This window comes from Mesocricetus auratus, unplaced genomic scaffold, assembly GCF_017639785.1.
Source record: "Mesocricetus auratus isolate SY011 unplaced genomic scaffold, BCM_Maur_2.0 Super-Scaffold_100013, whole genome shotgun sequence".
NCBI classification, from domain to species: domain Eukaryota; kingdom Metazoa; phylum Chordata; class Mammalia; order Rodentia; family Cricetidae; genus Mesocricetus; species Mesocricetus auratus.
The window spans coordinates 19,954,027-19,975,840 of NW_024429196.1; the positions used below are offsets into that span (position 1 = coordinate 19,954,027).

The window sequence follows — 21,814 nt, forward strand, 5'->3', positions numbered from 1 at the left end:
TATGGCAAGTATGAGTTCTCACAGTGACCTGGCTGGAATCTAGAGAAAGGTAAAGGGGTTCCATATGGCAGGAAAGCCAACCAGCTGGCCTTCTACTCCTCCACCCAATCCAGGGGATTGAGATTGAAATGTTAGCTTGACCAGTTAAAACAGTCCTTGTAAATTCTCAACAGATTTAAGAGCTTTGTATAACAGCTGTCAAGCTACCAGCCCTCCTTACCATCAAAGAGGATACAAAGGACTAGGAAAAAAGTTGCCATTTGTTCAACATTTATTATACACAAGAAGCATTGTTCAACTCTTTCCTCAGATATTTTATTGTTCTGTTAAAACAGTCATGAGAAATATGTAAGCATACTTGTATATGTGTCAGGAAAAGGTCACACAGCTTCCTCAAAGTAACACATATTTAAATGAAGAGTGAAAATCTGAACCCACATCAGGTATACTTCTAGACCCATGTCCTGAGTAATTTTACCACCCTTTGTCTCTTGAAGATAAAACTTTATTCCACAAAGTTTATTTTTATTTATGAATCAAAGTAACTCTAAATTGTTGCCTTATGTGACATATATTTTGTCACTAGTAAATTATTTCTCTAATTCTACTTATTCCAAGTAAAACTGGTAAAGAGAATGCAGCCTCCATTGTCCAAAGGGATAGCATGCTAGTTTTCTTTCTCCTAAGATGGTTTATTTCCATCTCTTTAATTTCACTGATACCTAAAATGTTCAGCATGTAATAGGAAATCTCAAAGGCTGGTTGGTGGGCAGTATAGAGTTTTCCACATAGAACTTGAGAAGCTGGGACAATGGCTACTCGTCCGTCCCCTATTTGTCAATGATAGCTTCTCCCCCGATGATTATGCACTCTGAAGTTTACATTCAGCATTTTGTATGTCCGTTGGGTCCATGAAGTATAAAGCAGGACTCATCAAACTGGTTTAGCTCCACAAGAAGAAACAGCATGCCAATCCCTCCTGAGACTATTTGTGAAGAAAATGTGCTCCTGTAAGTTTTAGGATTAAAAGAACAAAATCTACCAGACTAGTAGGAGGAAGAGGCCAAAGAAAGAACCCATCCCAGAATGGAAGTATAGGCACAGCATGTGGTAGTGTTTGTTTCTTACATGTATAGGAATGTGCAGGCTGCTGTACCAACATGGCATGAGATAAATGGCACAACAAAAATTCTCATTGTTTTAGAGTCTGGGAGGCTCAAGATAGACAGTTTCAGCATCACATGACCATCCACTTTCTGATTCATAGAAGGAAGCCCCTCCTAGCTGTGCCAGATTTGTCTTTCAGTGGTAGAGGATGGGAGGCCATTCTCAGAGCTCATTCATAAGAACATCATTCCATTCTCAAAGATTGCTCTCGAATAACCCAGTCACCTCCAGGAGCCCTTACTTTATAACACTGTCAACTCAGAGTTAAGATTTCAGCATAGAAATTTGGAGAGAAACATCCAGATAATCATTGACAGAGACATAATATGTATGTAAAATGTACATACATGTTTCCATTTTCAGCCTGACCCTGGAGATCCATAGTCACATGCATTTTTGACAAATTATTTACAGTGTACCTTAATTCTATGAAACAGATAGTGTTACATGGATTGTGAAGAGGGACATACTAGTAAAGCAAAGCCTTCTACGTCGGCTCTGAAAATGGGCTGGACACACATGGGGAAGTGGGCTTTTCTAAGAATTTTCCATGCTTTTGGGGGGGGAGTCAAAACAGATTTGAGTGCCCCCTGAAAACTCAGATTCTTGTCATTCTTTTTAGATTCTTCTTCTGTAAAAAAATAAATAAATATGTTGTCTCTACCTAATAAAATCAAATCTGTCAAAAATAACAATTAAAAATAAATAAAAAATGTCATTGGACAGCATCTTCCTATTATTTTGCCATAATAATCTTCAAAGATAACAGCAAATGTTAGATTTGATGCAAGGGATCAAGAATTTATTTTGCCTGGATCTTCATCATTAGTTTGAAAACATTCATCTAACTAGCCAAAATCTTTTAGGGTACGACTCAGGGTTATTTTAGTGCTCATAAAAAGGAAATGTTTAGCTATTTGCTTTTTCATAATTATTCCATATTGCCATACTGTTCATTAAGTCTCCTAGTAAAAATTATTGAGTAGAACCAAACCTACCATATGGTTCCAAGATAAAAGTACATATGGGGTCTTCTTTTTGAGGGTATCTAGGAATAGTTACTTAAAGCACTTGGGAGGCAGAGGAGGCTAATTTCTGTGAATTCAAGTTCAGCTTAGTCTACACTACAAGTCCCAGGACCCTGTCTCAAACAAACAGACAGACAAACAAACGTGGCAGAGCACAGGCCTGGAATACAATATCAAGTAAGGCTATCACAGGAAAAGACAGGATGAATTTGTAGGGAAGGCTGGACGTGGTGGAAAGCAGCCCGAGGCATGCGGTTTAGCACTTTACTTCTCTGTGGTACCTGAGAAGACCCTTGGCCAACTGTGCTCACTCAGTGGCCAGGGCAGGTGGGAGCTTCACTCTTGTGTTTGCTCCTGTGGTCCTCACTGCAGCAGAAAGGCTGTATGTTAAAACAAGTAGTGCCTTACTCTCCGCTGGCATTTCTGTAGCCAGGGCAGGTCCTGTGTCCACACCAGGCTTCGGTGTGTGCACATTCAGTTATCCCAACCCAGTGCTAGGAAGGCAGGGCAGGGGCTGTGTCAGGAGCCTCCAGTCATCAATCCAGGGATCAATGTATGAACTTTTTTCTTTAGATCAGTTCAATGGCGCAACAGAATATAGTTCATTCCTTGTTATCACCACTTCATTTTTTATAAGAATCAAAATTACTCCATATTGTTATTTTATAAAACCATAACTTAATTGTTCTGAGGACACGCTGTATATCAGATGCAGCAATTTGGCTGTATCATATTGTTGCCTTTGGTGTTTCTATAAATTTCATTTTAAAAGAAGGAAACAAGAGACTTAACGAACCACAATCCAGCTATATAAACCAGAATTTCTTCTATTTGTCTTAGCATTCTTTATATAAATAAAAATAAGACAGCAATATTTTAGGTGAGATTAAAAAAACACCTAGCATGTTATTGGGGTGATAGCATAGGCCAACTTGTCAGTACTCATTCTTAGGAGCTATAGGCGGGTAATGGTAAGAAATGCTGGAAGGAGTCATGCTTCTTGAAGGTGTAGCCACCAGTAAGTTGTCTTGTTCAAGAAGGAACCCCCACCCATACTTAGGCAAACAACTCTGGTGAAATGCTATAGAACACAGCAAAAAAAGATGTGAACATAGTGACATGATTGCTGGAAACAGGAGGGGTTCAGAACGAGACAGGTGGGTGGGGGAGAGAAGATCAAACTATGTTATGTGTGCATGGAATTGTGGAAGAATAAAAAATTATCTAAAAAATGACCTCATTTGAACTTAGGCCTAGACTGTCTTGAAATGTAGAACTATATTTTATTCATCTTTACATCCCCAGCTCCTATCACAGTTATTAGTATATTACAGTTACCCAGCAAATATTGGCTTCACGTTTGAATACATTAGTAATGTCTCGCTTATAAGATTTCTTTCCAAGTGAAGCTTGAATACTGCGTTGTCAGTCTTTTGCTTTATAAGGACTGCAGGTTCTCATTTTAATTTTATAAGAACTACTGGTACACTTTTATGGGAATACCAAAGAGGGCATAAGTAATAACCAGATGTATTTTACAGGTTCAGTAATTTCGACGTGGCTCCCTCCTCCCTTTGCAACAATGACCACCTGAAAGTTTTCGATGGTCCTAGCATCGGAAGTCGGCCTCTTGGAACTTTCTGTGGTTCCAGTATTCCACAAAATCTTAAGAGCACCAATAACAGCTTGACCCTGCTGTTCAAGACAGATTCTTCTCAAACCGCAAGAGGTTGGGAATTACATTTCTGGGAGACATTAGGTGAGCATTTGAGACAAGAAACTCTTTTTCTTGTTATTCCTACTTTTCTGCTTTATTTAATCCCCTCCCCCAGCTAATCCCAGATGATTTTTATTTAAACAGAGGAAGGCTCATTGACTGTGGTCGCTTCATTCCTAGAGTGGTGAAGAGTCTTGAGAATGTATGTAATGATTTTATGACTGTAAAAAAGGAATGCTTTAATAGCCCAACAATCTCAGGAAGGAAAGAGGAACTTAGGCTAGAAGCCCAGATGGCCAATGCTCTAACTAGCACAAGTGGGAATGGAAATAAAGAAAGGATTGAAGTACCAAAGGTCTTTAGAAGGCCAAATACATCAGAAAAGTAGCATTTGGAGCATGCTGAGACATTACAAGGGAATGCAAGTTGAAGATGTGGCCTTAAGGGCAAGTTGTTGGATGATGTCACCTTTGTAACATCAGGTGCTGCCTAAGTGTATTCTTAGTGCAGGAAGAACACTGTATTTAGTTTGCCAGATTTGGAGCTGATGGGCCTGTCAAGTACATAAGTAGAGATATCTAAGAGATGGTTGAAAAGACATTTGGCCCAGATAGGGTGGTCTCAGAGTCATTGTGAGATGGCAGGATGGCTAAGTAGGAGGATAAAGTGAAACCAACAGCCCAGTTTATTGCCACTGCACATGAAAGATAATTATTATCTGTCTATGTGAGCACAGGAATGCCAGTCATTTAAAATAATCAGCTCTCTTGTTATACTAATTGTGTAAGTGGTGTAATTTTTATTTGACTCTGGGAAGTATTTTGATTTTTCCTTGAATATTGCTGTGACTAATGTTCTGAGATCTAACAGGTCTTCAAACATATCCCATTCTCTAAGAAGATTCAGAAAGACAGGACTTTCCCAGGTTTTCTCTTTGCCCATGGTCTGATTCACCTCCAACTCTATGACACGAAAACAGAGAATACCTTAAACTACATTTTCTATGTCATGTTTTTATGAATTTATTTTTAAAAATTATTTTATTTATTTATATGTGTGCCTATGTGCATGTGTCTGCATGAGTATATGTGCACATGTGTGTTCTGATATTCTCAGAGGCCACACAAAGGTACTTGGAGCTGCAGATATGGGTATCTGTGAGCTGCACCATGTGGGTGTTGGTATCCAAACTCTGTGTCTCAGGTTCTTGTGACTGAACAGCATGAGATCTTGACTATGGAGCCATCTCTGCAGCCCCATTAACACTTTCCTGGAGGGAAGGTTTTTCTTGTTTTATTTGTTTGTTTGTTTTTTGAAACAGGAGACAGGGTTTCTCTGTGGCTTTTAAGACTGTCCTGGAACTAGCTCTTGTAGACCAGGCTGGTCTCGAACTCACAGAGATCTGCCTGCCTCTGCCTCTCCAGTGCTGGGATTAAAGGCATGCACCACCACCACCCGGCTCATTTAATTTTTTTTCACCTCATCCATTTAAAACACCCCATCTTTTCTGTAAGAAGACAGCTACTCTCTGGATCAGACTGACTGCTTATTTCCAAGGCTATTGATCTGCCTGGAAAACAACCCCTTCTCTGGGTAAATAACTTATGTAACGAGGAGACCACTGTAGCCCTTGAATTTTCTGTTTAATTTTATCTCAACTAGATCCCTAAGTACATATTTTGCATTTTTACTGTTTAGATTATGCAGTTGATAATTTATGCATATCTGCTTTAATTTTCCAAAATTCAGTAAAATCAGCTTATTTACTTACAGTGCAGCATCTGCCTGTGTATTTGCTACTTTTGTATTTCTTGTCGATTGAGGGAATCTGGCGGAACTACCCTTCGTGGGTAATTAGTAAATAGATGGTGAAATTGAGTCTCCTTTCTTCTGTGGAGTTGTTGTTCAACTGGGGGTAGATGAAGGCAAAGCAAACGCCAGGAGCTGGCATCAACCATGACATAAACTTTCTCACATTTCCCATGAGTGTCACTACAACATGGGTAACTGAAGTGAAAGAAGGGAGTCAGAGAAATGATTGCACTGAGCTCCCGGACCCAGGAAAATGAAACTATCCAAAAAGATGAGCATTTTTCTGGACCAAGTACTCATCTTTTATCAGACCACCAATGGCTCTGAAATCCCACCCTTTCTGTGAGCTTGGCTGATGCGTGTCTGCTCCACAGGACAGAACTGACACAGAGTCTTTCATGACTGCTCATTATGTTACACACAGATCTTCCAGATACAGAGCTAGGTGTGCACATTTGGTACCATCGTCATTTCATTTTTCCTCTCTCTTTTCCCGAGTATATACTTTTATATACTCAGCTGTCATCCTAGCTCTCACTTTTACCCCTAAATGTACTTTACTAAATGCACAATACTAAACTTGGCCCAAAAAGGTTTTGGGGCATAGGGATCAATGAATAGCCCCAGAGACAATTAGGACTCCCTGATGTCCAGAGAGAGAAATGCCTGTCCCTGGAGAAAAAAAAAAAAAACTACATCAGGGACCTCAATGACCAGAATCACATGTTTAAGCTTCCTGCCTCCTGCTGGTCATAGGAAATATGTCGAGGATGGAGACCACTCCCTATCTGTCTTCCTTCACCTGGCTCCTTAGTCACGTGGGGGTGAGTCAGGCAGCATTAAGGGACTCAGGGACTGCTGTGAGAGAAAAGAATGAATACAAAACACATGTCTGGCCAGGACAGAATGAATCACAGGTCAAAAAAGGCAGGGGTGTGGCCAAAGGGAAAGAGTTGTGTGCCAGGCAGGATTCAGGTACCCAGGATGCAGGTGACTCATCATACCACTGCCTGTGATGGAGCTTTGGAGAAACCCTATCCTCTCTATGCTCAGTTTTTATCCACCAACGAAGATCAGCTTGAAATATTACCACTTTCTATCCCTTAAGAATCTATTAGAAATAACGTAGATTAGTTCCTGGACTATACCATAGCTGTCCTAAAATATGTTTTATAACTTAAGTCAAATCAGAACTTAAATTCTAATTAAATCCTAAGGCTTGTAGAGGCCTCTGATATAAATAAACGTTACTCCATCAATAGTGACTGTGTAAATGAATTGAAGAATAATAGGTAAATTATGCCTACTTTGAAATTACATTTATATGTATCTGATATTATATATTATGTAATATTATATATTATACCTATTTATTCTCACAATTGATTCACCACTCATAGAGTGAAGTTATTTTACAGGGAAGAGAATGGAATCCCTTTATTCCAGTTCAGGAGATACTAGATCTGATTCAATATTGGATTGCATGAGCTTTGTCTCTGGATCTGTTATCATATTCTTGGGAAACATCTCTCAAATGTGCCAAAAGTGCAGACAATGGAAGGGGTGGAAATAAAGTGGGAAGATAAAAAATGGTTGACTTCCAAAGGGGAAATGAAAACCAGAGGTTGCAGAGAGCCTGGGGCCACAGAAATGATGATCATGGTCTCAGCAAATGGAGGAGACTCTCACATGCCCACTTGAGAATTCCACTTCTAGTTATATTTAGCCTTCCCAGTTGTGGTGTCAAGTTTAAACTCAGAGAGGCACTCCGAAATTGTGTAGCGTGACAATAAAAGAATGCACTTTCAAATATTCACTGACATTAAAAGTGTGTGTGTGTGTGTGTGTGTGTGTGTGTGTGTGTGTGTGTGTGTGTGTGTGTGTGTGTGTGTGTAGGCACCCCTGAGCTGCTGGAGACAGGCTGCCAACTGCCCTGACTTCCAGAAGACAAGTGCAGTCAGATAGCTGGGTTATCAGTTGAATAATTTGATAAATCACTACTCACATAACTCTCAGGGAATCAAGGGTGGGTTATGACTTGAAAGCAGCCAGGGGATGTCTGGGTTTTTAATGTCATTTGCTTCCTTTTACAAAGCCTGAGAGTGAGATGAGCTGAAACTGTAAACCGATTTAAAGAAAGCTAGACTAACCCCTTGCAAACCTGCTTGTTTTCACTGTTGATTAACTGTCCCCTGAGGATAAAGCTAAACACAAGGGTATCTGCTGCTTATTCTTTGGGAACTCACTGAAAAGAGTATTTGCATTTGCATGTCTTAGAATGTGTGATTGGGATAAAGAAAGCAGCTAGTGCAGAGTTCATCAAAACCTTACAGAATCATGTAGGAGAGGAGTTAAATATTAGATAAAGCAAGGCAAAGGTTTTAATAAACATATCCCAGTATCATCTACATCCATTATTCTTTCTCCCTGCCTCCGAATGACTACATTTGCCCTAAGTCTGGAAGGATAGGATTGTCTGTCCTTGAGCAAATAGGGCAGATAGATGGCTTTTAGAAACCAAGCTATGTTCATCTTTTCATTTCATTCTGTTTTTAAATCATAAGATGCCAGTCCTGAATAGTACATTCATTTTTTATTATTGCTACATAATGCTACCACATAAAATAGTTACATATTTGTATATGGTGTATTTGGAACATAAATAGTATATAACCTTTATATATTTCTATTCATAGTCACATGTTATATAATATGTTAAATATGTGATATCTAAATACATATGACTTATTTAACATTTATATTAATAAAATTATACTTTGAATATAATTTATGCAGCTTACATAATTGTAAATATAGCAAGTATATGTATTTCATAGATATGAATATATATGGTAAAAACAACCATCTTGGTGTTGATAGAAAAATGTCACATCTGTCATCCTGGCTTTGCATGACATAAAGGTGAGGCCCAAACACAGTTAAGCACAGATATATAGGGAGTCTATCTATATTGTAATAAGTGATAATAAATCTGTATGACAAAATTAGTAGCCCCAAATTATGGGCTCCAATTTTGTGATTTTTTTATCCTAGGGTTCTGAAAAAAATGAAGGGATTTAGATATTTTATTCTGTTGGTATAACTCTGGTTGATACAACTGTCAAATAGTTGTGTTTAAAAGTGGGGGAACTAAGTCACAAGGGAATTAAATGACTTGTCAAGGTCACTTAGCAAGTTCCAAGAGGAGGGGAATGGATCTGTGTCACCGTCAAGTAGTATGACACCAGGGTAATGAAAGTTTAAAAATATCAGCTAAATATTTAGTATGAGATAACACATTAATGAAAACAAAAACTCCATTTCCTTATTTAAATTATTATTATAAACTATTGGTTGTAGGATTTTATTTTGTAAATTTCACCTCATATCATCATCAATTTTAAGACATCCAAGTAATGCATGACTATTGACTTTGATTTTCTTTAAACAGAATGTTTTCCTTTTTAAAACTTCTGCTTATATAATTGTTAGTAGTCAGCAAAATCATATCCCCTTTAAAAAGGGAGTGTGCTTATTAATATGTCCTGGACTCTACCTTTTATCCCTCTTCCCTTTGTGTTGTTACACAAATGATCTGTTATTTACTTTAGCTCTTACCTTACAGATTACATTACTCATCTGTTGCTTTGCTTCCCTGGTGTGGCCCCTGCAGACCAAAGAACATAACAGCCCACACAAGTTTATCTTGATGCGTAGAGTGAACAAGAACAGATGGCTTCATTTTCCCCACCAAACCCCTTTTTATATGGCTCTAAGTCTACAGCTGAATCAGTGAGCTCCAGGCACAGTGAGAGGCTCTATCTCAAGATATAATATGGAGAACAATTGTGAAAAACATTGGCCATTAGTTGCTGGTCTTCACAGGTGTGAATCATCACACACACACACACACACACACACACACAATTTTTTAAAAAATTTGCTAATAGCTATAAGTTGTGCAGCTACTCTTTATCAAATTGGGAAACTCTCCTTCTATTCCGAGTTTTCTGAGAGTTTTTATCATGGAGTTAGTTGTATTATATTCTATGAAATCCCTCCTAGGCACAGTAGGTTCTTCAGAAACCACGTTGAATTCTCAAGTGAGTTCACAACCCTGGATCAGTTGATACTGCAGCTGTGTAAGTCACACTGAGCTTTAACTCCAAACTAGGATTGTGAAGCTCAAGCCTGAGTTGTTGAAGAGAAGCCACCATGGCGTGCTCTGTCTTACTAGGGCACCGATTTTCAGATGCATTTGTGTCATGCTTCCAGTGCTTTTGACTGCCACCTCCAGCCACAAAGGGTACCAGGCAGCAGGGATATGCTAAAGGCAGGGTGATCATTCTCTGAAATGCAGCTGGTCACTAACCTCGAGAACAGCAAGAGTCCAGAGACAGAGAGATAGCATCCTAAAGACCTCAGGAAAGTGCCAGTCACAAAAGTGTCAGTCCTCACAATAACTTTGTGATAAGTTGTCTCCCTCCACTGAAGCCTCTTAAGATGTTTCTCCTAGATAGGGCAGCTATTTTTTCTCTTATCAAACAGATGCTGCCTTGTGCTTCACCCTGAAGTTTAATCATTCAGGGTTCAGTTACTGAGTTAATTAAGTAGATCTGGCTGGAAATCTCCCTGCTGAATGTGCGTTTATGTCTCCAGCAGGGTCCTCCACCCCAAACACTTTCTTTCTCTGGAGAAATCGCTCATTTGAGTTAAATGTTTCCAATTTACCATAGACTGCTACAGTGACATTTGTTCTTGGGTACAGGTCATCAAAGTGGCTCTGACAGAGTGTGACTGTTAAAGTAGGTGCTGGTGGATAAGCACTTTCTAAACGGTGGAACCATATGTGGTAACGGAAAAGATGATGGATTTGTGATGTTGAAGCAGAGCAATGTTGTGATGTCTTTATCAGAAGAAAAGGAACTTCTAAATACCAGTACAGAAAATAGAGATATTTTAATATATGGGACTCTTCCACAGTCACAGATCTTATTATGTCCTGTGACTGTAGATATTTGGGCACAGCAATGTGACTATAGCACTTTCTGACATTGCATCCTCATTTTGTTAAGATTACTGGTTGCTCGCCTCCAAGACATGCACATTTGAGTTTCCATCAACCTTAGGAGGAAATGAAATGTGGAAAAGTTGCACTGTAAAAATGGGGCATTATCTACAATTAGCATTTCCAAAACACTACAAACTTCTATCCACTCATATAATATCATTTTTTCTTTAAATTACTTGGCTATTTTGACCAGGGTTATCTGATAATATTGTTTAATATTAAGCAATGTTAGCTTCTCATCTTATTTGTTCTCTGTGTTTTATGAATTCTGTTCTCTATAGTAGTTTGATAACTCAAAGAAGTTTTCTGTCTCTCTCTCTGTCTCTCTGTCTCTCTCACTGTGTGTGTGTGTGTGTGTGTGTGTACGCGTGCGCATGTGTATGTGTGCTATTGCCACAGTGACACTGTGTAGCCAGCCATCCAGATGCCAGTTACTTATAACTAAAACATTTATTTTGATGACTTATGGGTGTGCAGAGTCACTTGCCCATCTCCATTCCAGGAATACCTACCTTATGGCATTACTTTTATTAGTAGTGGTATTGCTGCTGTTGAGTAGTAAGTGTGCATAATGCCATTCACTGTGAGAAGAGTCATCTCATCGTTCTTTAACATCTCATTTTTGAAGCTGATATATTAGGAGTAATGTACACTCAATTCCAAGGCTTCACTGTCTCTTGCCGATTGTCCGCTGTAGCAGTGGTCTCAGAGCTGGCGTCACCTCCTCTGGTCAACTTCTCCTTACACGTGATATGCTACTGCCAGACACAATTCCAGATTAAGTGATACCGCTACTTCTCTGATCAAAAAGCCTTTCAAAGAGCTGTCGTTTAGTTGTTATTACTTATCTAGAGGATTCAAGCTCATCCACAGCACCCACAGAGGGTGGTGGTACACAGAGCCTGTATCTTCAGCTCCAAGACATACAACTATGCAATCCTCTGGCCTTGACAGGCACTCACACATATGCAACTCTCACTCACATCTATAATAAATAAGAATAAAAATAAATCTTACCAAAAAAGGCTTTCAAGTGGATCCCCACCATCCATAGGATAAAATCAAAGGCTTTTCATGCCCTAGTCTTGAGCCTTGTTATGTCCCTTCATTTGCTTCGTGGTTTTTCAGAACAGAATTGTGCCTTCCTACACATACTTTTTGTTTAACATTGGACGAGGAGCTTCTTTCAGCCTAGACTAGATGATCTCAACCCTATTTCTACATGTTCTTATTCTATGCATGCTTAAGGCCCGAGTTGAATATGTTACTGGAGCATTATATAGCCTCATAGCAGCTAGTTGATGACTTCTTGCAAAATTAATTTTTTCCTTTCCCTTTTAGGGCATCTAATTCTCTTCACAGTATTATAATTATTCATATGTTATTTCTATGGATTTCAATCCTAAGTGTACTTCCTTGGAGGAAATATTAAATAAACATATATTTTCCATCTCTTTAATAATGTAATTGTTGCTTCCTGCTATGCAGGCCAAGAAGTTTACTTAATTGGTTTCTTTATGTAACAGCCCACAGCAGGGTAAAAGCTATTCAAGGCCCAGGTCTCTCTGCGTTCTGCAGGCGTGTTTCATGAGCTGATCCACCAGCAGTACACAGTGTGGCTATGTGCCGTGCTTATGTTTCAGATTCAATTTGACCTGTATACTAGAGGACTTAGCTTCTACCTTTTCCCCGGGTAGACATGCAGGCATCATTAGAGTACTCTGTGTCCTGTAATTTGGTTATGTATTACTAATTGTTGAATTTAAATGTACACTTTTCTCTAATGAAGTTCTTTTTTTTTTATGAAGTTCTTTTGTTCTCCAGTCTGTCTCCTCATGACTTGGTTTTGGAAAAGTGAAAAAATACAGAGAATGTAGTTTAATGTAAACTAGACTACAGAGCTAACAACCTCTTTCTGTCAGACTACTTAAATGAAAAATGGGTTGGGAGACAATTTTCTTAGAGGTAAATCTTCATAAATTCAATTTTTAGTTTTGGCAGTGTTCGCAAAAGTAGAACATAAGAGTCAGGCATGTGCACATTTTCCACCAGTTTTGTTATGCAAAATACTCAATTTTCAGAAAATTGAGTATTTCAAGGTTGGGAAAAGCTTGAATAAATCACATGAATAGTTTCAGAGAGGCACATGCATGTACCTTAATGTGGTGACTTGCTCTCAGATAACTATGCATGCTGAAAAGGAGGCAACTCCTGCGGGTTATGGGAATAAAAAGAGTAAGTGTTTTAGTTATGGTTTCTTTTGCTGTGAAGAGACACCATGACCACCGCAACTCTTATATAGGAAAAGCATTTAACTGGGGGGGGGGCTTGTATTTCCAGAGGTTTAGTCCATTCTCATCAAATTACCACAATAAGCAAGGAGCCAAGAAAAGCTGAGAAACGCATGTGCATTCCTGCCAATGCTTGGAAACCTTATTGTTCACAAATACATGGTAGAAAGTGTAATCTCCCCCTTTCAAAAGCCTTCCCCATGAAGTTAAGATCTTTTTGTTCGTCTGATGCATCTTTGTTTCCACAGGACCACAGAATGGATGTGGTGGATACCTGACAGATGACAACAATTCCTTTGTCTCTCCTGATTCTGACTCAAATGGATTCTATGACAAAGGTCTGAACTGCATATGGTACATAATTGCACCTGAAAACAAACTCATCAACCTCACCTTCACTAAGTTTGCTCTGGAGGCAGCATCAGGATGGGGAAGCTGCAACTACGATTATGTGAAGGTAAGACTGCTACACTGTAAGAATCTGTTCTAAAACACTGTGTTCCAGCTTACCATCTAGAAGTCTTCAAAATGGGAACACTGTTGCTCACAGTGGCTTCAGTGTATATCACAGGGGCTGGTTTCTTATTCAAGCTCCTGTTTGCTATCATGACTCAAACTTCAAGTGACTTCTCACATTCACTTCAAGATTCGGCTTTGTCCTGTTCACTGCCTTGTAAGGGGTGATCTATATGAAGACAGGTGCATGGAATGAGATTCTCAAAGGGATTTGACAATTCCTAATATAATTAACATCTGAAGTGCAAATAGAAACACCCCTTCATCCGTCTGGTTTTTTTTCTTCTGTTTATGTAGATGCCATCCAAAGCTTCCTAAAAAGTTCAGAGAATCATGCTTCCTTAGACAGCGTGAAGCCATACAGCCATGCTCCCATTCAGTTCTAGGAAAGGTACCCAGGGATGCAGTGGCAGGACCGAGATGAGGGGAGGAAAGAGATGAGTGAGAAAAGCCTGCGACAGCAAGGAGCAGAGCAGTGCACAGAAGTCAAGGGAAGATGATTTTCCAAGTGATGTGTGGGTGGCCGGTGCCCTTAGGCTGGGCTACGGGCCAAGAAAGGCTGTGCTGAAGAAAGTTATTTCACTGGATGAGAGAAGCATTTTAATAAGACGTTGGGACAGAAGCCAGTTGATCCGAGGGAGTTCATGAGGAACTAGAGATAACAAAGCCTGGTATGATGTGTGTCCATCCAAGCTCAATCCTTCTTTAAAATGAGACCCAAGTAGCCAGAACAGCTTAAGATGTTATTTAAAACCCTCTTCTCTAGGTTACCGAAAAGAAATAGGATTTGAATGCAGATAGTAGGTTGACTCAAACCCAGCTTTATTACCAAATAAGACTCTTAATTAACATGATTTCTTATCACTCTATTTAGTTTAAAATAATCATACAATAGTAGCAACTATGCAAGGCTATTTTGAGAATAAAAATTATGTGTATTAGGGTGTTGCACGTTATGTCATATAATAATTCATTGACCAGTTTAATTCCATTTCCCCCCTTTGGTTATTTCCAAGTATGCATAGAGATTGTGGAATTTCCTTTTCTTAAAAATACCAAAAATAAGGATAGACAAGAAGTCTCAACAGGTAAAAGCACTTGCTTCATAAGCCTCAACCCATAGTGAAAAGTAGTCCTTGGTATGCTGCAGCACGCATGCATACACCTATGCTTATATACATGCATGTCACACACACACACACACACACACACACACACACACACACACATACACACACACCACCACCACCAAAAACAACAACAACAACTAATGAATATTTTAAAAGTGATTCATCCAAAGAGTGGAAACTTAACTCATGTAAGATATCTTAGGTCCTGCAAGGAGGCAAATTTGTTGACTTGATTCTATTTTTTTTTCAAGACAGGGTTTCTCTGTAGCTTTTCAGCCTGTCCTGGAACTAGCTCTGTAGACCAGGCTGGCCTCGAACTCACAGAAATCTGTCTGCCTCTGCTTCCCCGGTGCTGGGATTAGAGGTGTGCACCACCACTTGATTCTTAAGAGAGATTCTGTGAGTGTGATTTGGTAATATATAAGAACGTGACCCTATGGACTTCCTAAAGCCATTTTGACAGAAATAGCAGCATCAAGAGGAATTGTTGTTTGCTAACTTCAAAATGAAATCTTGATATCTATCTATCTATATCTATCTATCTATCTATCTATCTATCTATCTATCTATCTATCTATCTATCACAAATAAGTGCTCTTTGGGGCTACTATCCTTTCCAGTTTTGGAACGCAGCTTTATCTACTGGCAACTTCCCCAGTAAGGAAAGCACTGGGAATGTGAAACTTGAAATGTCTTCATTAGAGAGATAGGCCTGTGCAATGAAAGGAACAACTTATTTCAGCTCATGGTTTGAGGACATATCTCATCATGGCTGAGAAGCCATGGCAGTAGGAGCATGTGTCAGCTGGTCACATTATGTCCGCAGTCAGAAAACAGAGAGGGATAAATTCTGTGCTCGGCTCATTTTCTCTATCTGTATTCAGTCCAGACCTCCAGGTCATGGGCTGGCACCACCCACATTTAGAGTGGGATCTTTCTAATTCAGTTAACCTAACCCAGAAACTCCCTCACAGACATGCTCAGAGGAGAGGCTGGTCCCCTAGGTCATTCTAGATCTTGTTAAGTTGATATCAATATTTACCGTCACCTTTTAAATCATCTATTAAATATTGTAATAAAAATCACACTCTATGAAAGCTAGGTTGACTCAGCACTCTGGATAGTGTGCAAGCCAGATTATACCATAAAGATTAAGTAACTGTTACTATGATAGTCTCTGGGTCTTGAATGCCCCACCAAAACGTAGCGGTTAAGAAGGCACATCTGCCAACATAGGGACTTGTTAGGAAGGTTGGTTACTGAGGACACCAACCTTTGAGAGGACACTCGAGCCCCAACCCCTCCTTTCTCTCTTTGTCACAGCTTCTATGCAGTATGCAACCTCCTCCAGTATGTCCTTCTGTCACGATGCTTTACCTCATTACAGGACCCAGACGACAAGCTCTGTAACTATGTCACTACAGAGATTAGTCATGCATGGACTGAGACCAGGAGACAAAGTATATCATTTTTTTTCTCTTGAGCTGATTTTTATAGGCATTGTGTCACAGTGATAAGGGATTCTAGGAAGTAAGGTGTGACTGGGTTATTGTTCAAGGCACCATAGACATGCAATTCCTATCCCAATGTCATGCAGGGTCTCCCACAGTGGAGATTTAGCATTGTCAGAGAACAGAAGAGAGATAGAAAGAATGTTGGGTTTGGTTGCACAGAAGTCTAGGAACCATGCCAGTAGTAACTCTGTATCTCCAATTCTTTGTGCGACTCTCACTTTAACTGTAATTGAATGACTGTCATGGTGCACAGGGCCACTTTCTATCCAGTGCTGGCTTCTCCCTCATACTTCCCTTCACATTTACCAGTCTTAATTTAAGACCCACGTCTGATCTTGTAGAGTGAGATCCAAGCTTCTTGGCATGAATTGGATGGTCTTTCACAACTCTCTCATACCCAACACACTTCTTTCTTTTACAGCACGTATTTCCCCTGCTGTATTTGACGTTTTTTATCTTTCTTTGTTCTTTTTTGTATTTTCCCATATGTATTTGTAAAAAATATTTACATAGAGAAATACATATATACATATGCTTACATTACTTTTTGCTCACTGGCCAGTGAGCACTGTGAAGGTACAGAGAGTGCTTTTATGCCTCTCCATACACACAAGACCCAACACAAGCCAGGCACGTGATACAAAACTGGAAAAGCTTTTGATAATCGTGAAGACCACAGTGGGTGTAATGAAACTCCATTTTTTTTATCAGAAAAAGTACATTGTCCTAAAGTTGCAACTCTTCTTTTCTGTAAATCGAGGGTGTTAGTTAGATTGCAGAACTCCACTTTTCCACTCTACAGGAATTGAAATTATTCATATAGGAGAGACAGTGCCATCTAGTGGTGAGTTTATTTACCCTTTAATTTTGAAATTCATCTTCATTTTATAACAATGTCAGAGAAGCACTGCTCTAAGATCTTTGATCTGATATGGTTCTGCTATGAGTTCATAATACAGAAACTCATTATTGAAGTATAATTAAGATCAGTGAAATATAAACAAAAACAAAACCTATGTTGTGTTTTAATACAGGGTTTGAGGGACATCTATCTAATCCATCACTATTTCCTTGGGTGTTTGTAAAAGACTGTGAGGGCCATGAATGGTTCTTGGTGCTGGACACACTTCTGAGCATAGCTCCATGCCTCTATTTGTGCAGTTCACATTCTTGCAGAGAGGGAGCCCAGTGAAAGAAAATAAGCAATAGAGAGGATACAGTTTGATTGCAGTAAAACTGCAGGATGCTACCGGAGGAGGGCAGGACTGTGTGGGGGTGGTCTCTCTGAGGAGGTGACTCACAAGCTGAGGCTCTATGTTTAGGAGTTATCAATCCTTCTAGAAAGAATGTGCCACCAAGGGAGGAGATTGCCAGAGGCAGTGAGGAGAGGGAGGCGAGAGGAGGCGTAGCATCTGTATTGGCCAGGGCTTCCAGAGGATGGTAAAGAGTGAAAACTCCGCATTAGGTGCAAGGTGTAGCTTTTCAGGAAGAACAAGAGCATAATCTAGGTCATCAGACACCTGGGCAGCACGGTGGAGAACTCTGTGGGTGCTCTCTGCAGCTGGTTCGCGTGATGAAGGCATGGGGAGGCGTGACATTGATGCAGATGCATTCAGAAGGCAGAAAGAAGCAGGTGTGGTTGTAGTGGGAATGGAGAAGAGTTAGGTATGACCGCAGTTTAGTCTTGCGCTGTTTGTTGAGACAGAGAAGGCTTGGGGAGAACATTTTAGGGAAGGGTGTGCCGTGACGTGAGCATGTCACCCTAGATTGTGTGTTAGAAACACAAACCTCGAACCCACATGCTAATGGTATCAGGGGAGCTTTGAGATATAATTGGGATTAGAAGAGGTCATGACAGTGGAGTTCCTAGGATGGTGTGATGACTTCATAAAAGAGGAAGCTAGTGCAGAACTATCCTGCCATCTCTTCGTATGATGCTTTCATGTCAGAAGGTGAGAAGGTCTTCATTGGAGTAGTCCTGGAATTTTGGACTTCTCAGTCTCCAGAACTGTCAAAATCAACTTACTTGCTAATAAATGACTTTGTCTACAGTACTCTGTAGACAATACAGACCAAGGAAGGTGGGTAGTGGGGGAATAATCAAAGAACTTCCTAGGTATTGATGAAACCACATGTGTTTCTGCCTTACATACTGTTAAAGTCTGGGAACACAGTGGGTGATGTAGGAGGCGAGACCTGAGGGAATCATAGAAAAGATACAGGGAAGAGTGGTCCAGCAAAGGAACGCAGATGCTATGGCTGTGAAGCAGGACTGAGCCTGGGATTCTCAAGGAACTCAGACAAGCCCACAGCCAGAAAGGAGACCCATGAGGTCTGGGGTGGGAGAAGAGCCCATTCCCTTAGGCCTGGACAACTGCTATCATGGGCATGGCCTTTGTATTAAGAGGGAGGAAGCAGTTAGGCAGCTCCTGGCCTGACTTCATTTTAGCAGCAAACTCTGGGTGACCTCCTGAGAGTAGAGTAAAGAGGAGAAACAAGAGTTTATGTATCCAGGAAGCCTCAGAAAGTGCCGTTGGTAATAATTCGGGCAGCAGAGATACTAGGAATAGTCTGAGGAGCCCACAGACATACTTTTTTAATTATATACTACTTTTCCTAAGAGAAAATATATTTGGCATCATACTGGGTTTTTACTGAAGGCCATTATAGTATTATCAATCTAAATTAAGGCTGTCTGTAAGAACACCAATATAGAGACCCTTAGTACTGACCTATGGTAACCTCACTGTAAAATAACAATTCCTCTATTAACTACTATAAATTCCCTTGTCTTCCAGATAGCAGATGGCATGAGCATAACCTCAAATTTAGGTGGAATTTTTTGCGGTTCCCAAATACCTGCCCCTTTTATCTCTTCGAGAAACTTCCTTACGTTCCAGTTTGTCTCTGATGTAACTTTTGAAAAAGGAGGATTTAATGCAACATATACCTTTGTGGACAGTAAGTTTTCTGACACATTATGAATACATGTGTCCTCAGGCACTGACAAGAATGCATGCTTATTATATCTAAATTAATTACAACTTCAGTGGATTATTAAACACACGTGGGCTTGCCTTTCCCTTTTCTTTAACAAAGCCACACTAAGCTGCCAGGCTAGACTTGAACTTCATCCTCCTGCCTCAAGCTTGTCAGGAGCTGGGATTGTAGCCCTGCCTCACCAGGGCATACACTCAATTCCTTAAAAGAATAATGAAATATTTCCTGTGGGCTGGGCTAGAGCACGGTTTTAAAGATGGTATGTATAATTAGACATGATTAAAACATCTGTATTTTTCCTTTCTCCTCTCCTCAGTGCTTTGTGGGGGAACACATGTTGCAACTTTGGCCCCACAAAACGCTTCATCACCTCATTTGTCAAACATCAGGCGTCCATTTTCCACCTGTACTTGGACCATTGAGGCTCCTCCCCACAAGCAGATCAAGATAACTGTGTGGGAATTACAGCTGACCTCACAAGACTGCTCACAGAACTACTTAGAACTTCAAGATTCACCACAGGTAAAGAGCTCAGGATAATGGCCATCACATCTGCAAACACTGGAAGTAATGAAGCCAACCTGAATAACGGCCCCAATACTTCTAGAATTGTATTGTTTTCACCAGGAGGCAAAGCCCTCCTTTCCATTATACTGAGAAAGTTAAATGTAGTCCTGTGGGAAAAAGGCTTTCAAAAATATCCCGTGTCTAAGAATCATCCAGGTATCTTGTTAAAAATGCACATTTCTAGGGCTCCCTTTAGACACGGAGTCATCTACATAACTCACATTAATCAAAGCGTGATGAACATGTCTTGTATTCTGCCACCAATCCCAGAGCACCATGGGCCACACCTGGAGAACCACATCTGTGGCTAGCAGGGTGTATACAGGGTGATCTGAAGGGATTCATACAAAATACAGGAAAACCAGCTGAGTCTGTTTGGTTTATTAGGGCTACACTTATGCCAGTCTGAGAGAACTAAAAAGGAGAAACAGAAACTGTTGAGGCCCAAGGAGATAAATATCCTAGTCTTAATTTCACATGGGCAAAGATGCTGAGACAACTGGTGTGTGAAAGACCCAGAGATTTGAGCAGCATCATATCCTCGGTAAATAGTTGGAACAAGGAGAGTAACAAGGTGGCCAGAGAAAATAATTAAATTCAGGGCTCATAGGCTGAGCTCATACCCTGAAACTATTGGGAAGCATTTGGATGGTCTCTGTAGTTGGGTAAACAGACAACTCTTTTACTCTCAGAAGGACATATTCAAGTGCCTGAGGCCTGGCAATAGCAGAGCTCTCCTCCTGAGTTTTCAGGGCCCTCCACATTACAAAACTAGGGTTCTCTGGTTCTTACACGTCCCTAGCTTGCTGGGGGAGACAAAAGTCTAGTTTGACTTGGTGTAGAGGGTCCGAGATGCGCACGCTAGAGAACAGCTGAATGTCGTGTAGATCCTAGAGACCAAGGTTATTCTTAGGCTCCTGAGGTGGTTGAGATACTGGGTTAGCAACATTCCACCAACAGTGACTGTCAGCACAGAGGTCCTATTTCCTAGCAGAAGCCCCACAAGAAGGACTTAGAGCCAAGTGAAATGAGACCCTTTGGGTCAAAGGTCTTTCAGTTTCCCATCCACTTTATGAGGCTGGAACAAGGGGGATCAGGGCAGATTCCTCATCAGCACATAAAGGGGTATGGGGGGAACTGAGGTACACAAGAGCAGACAAACTGGCTTCAAATCATACAAGTGAGGATGTTTAATGTGATGTCTGTAAAAATACTCGAAGCCTCTAAGGGTCTCAATGATGAGAAATATGTATTTCTCATCACTGAGCAATATGCTCAGACTGAATGAAGGAGAATACGGTGGACAAGCAGGGAATAAAGATGGTAACAGTAACAAAATGGTAGGTAGGCTGGGGGAAACTGGAACTCTCAAGGCACTCGAGAGTAGCAGGAAAAGCTAGTTGGAAGATCATGAAAGGCTTGTTTGGTGGGTGTGTGAACACTGGAGAAGGTGTAGGGTGGATAGCCAGCTCTGGAGTAGACAACCATATAAAGTGGAAATGAGTGTCACCCGTGTAAAGTTTAAAGTAAGGATGTTTAATGCACTGTCTGTAAAAATAGTCAAAGCCTCTAAGGGCTCAGAGCAAGCCTAGGGCGTAGAAGGTTACGATGAGCTAAGACACTACAGAGGGCCCATGCTGTCAGGAAGAACACCGAAGGACCCTCTCCACCACCCTACACCACTTTCACCCAGTGAACTGTGGAGAAAGCCTTCGTGAGACTGCTGGAGAGCTGAGATTCATATAAGACTACGAAGTTGAAAGTCTTGGGGTGTAAGCAATGCTGTTAAAGTTTAGAGGTCACAGCAGGCAAACTTGGGGTATGGCCAATACAGAAGACAGTGGGCTAAGGGTAGGTGTAGGAGCACAGACCAGTAACAGCAGTCTGGAAGCAGGGCTGGACCATGTGCCTTCAGACAGAGTCCAAGAGCCACGGTATTTCAGCCACATGCATAATGTGACAGGGGCTGCTGGGTGCTGCCTTTGGGGTACTTGCTTCTAT

At 40.5% G+C, this 21,814-nt stretch overlaps 1 protein-coding gene across 1 annotated transcript in view; it reads left to right on the forward strand.

Moving 5' to 3' along the window:
- The window catches only part of Cubn (cubilin), a 197,437-nt gene that overhangs the window by 168,118 nt on the left and 7,505 nt on the right, over positions 1 to 21,814 (forward strand). Inside the window, exons 56-59 of the mRNA XM_040755469.1 lie at positions 3,737 to 3,954; positions 13,335 to 13,543; positions 19,045 to 19,207; positions 19,563 to 19,768. Of these exons, the coding sequence (XP_040611403.1) occupies positions 3,737 to 3,954; positions 13,335 to 13,543; positions 19,045 to 19,207; positions 19,563 to 19,768 (796 nt within the window). The remainder of the gene's footprint in view (positions 1 to 3,736; positions 3,955 to 13,334; positions 13,544 to 19,044; positions 19,208 to 19,562; positions 19,769 to 21,814) is intronic.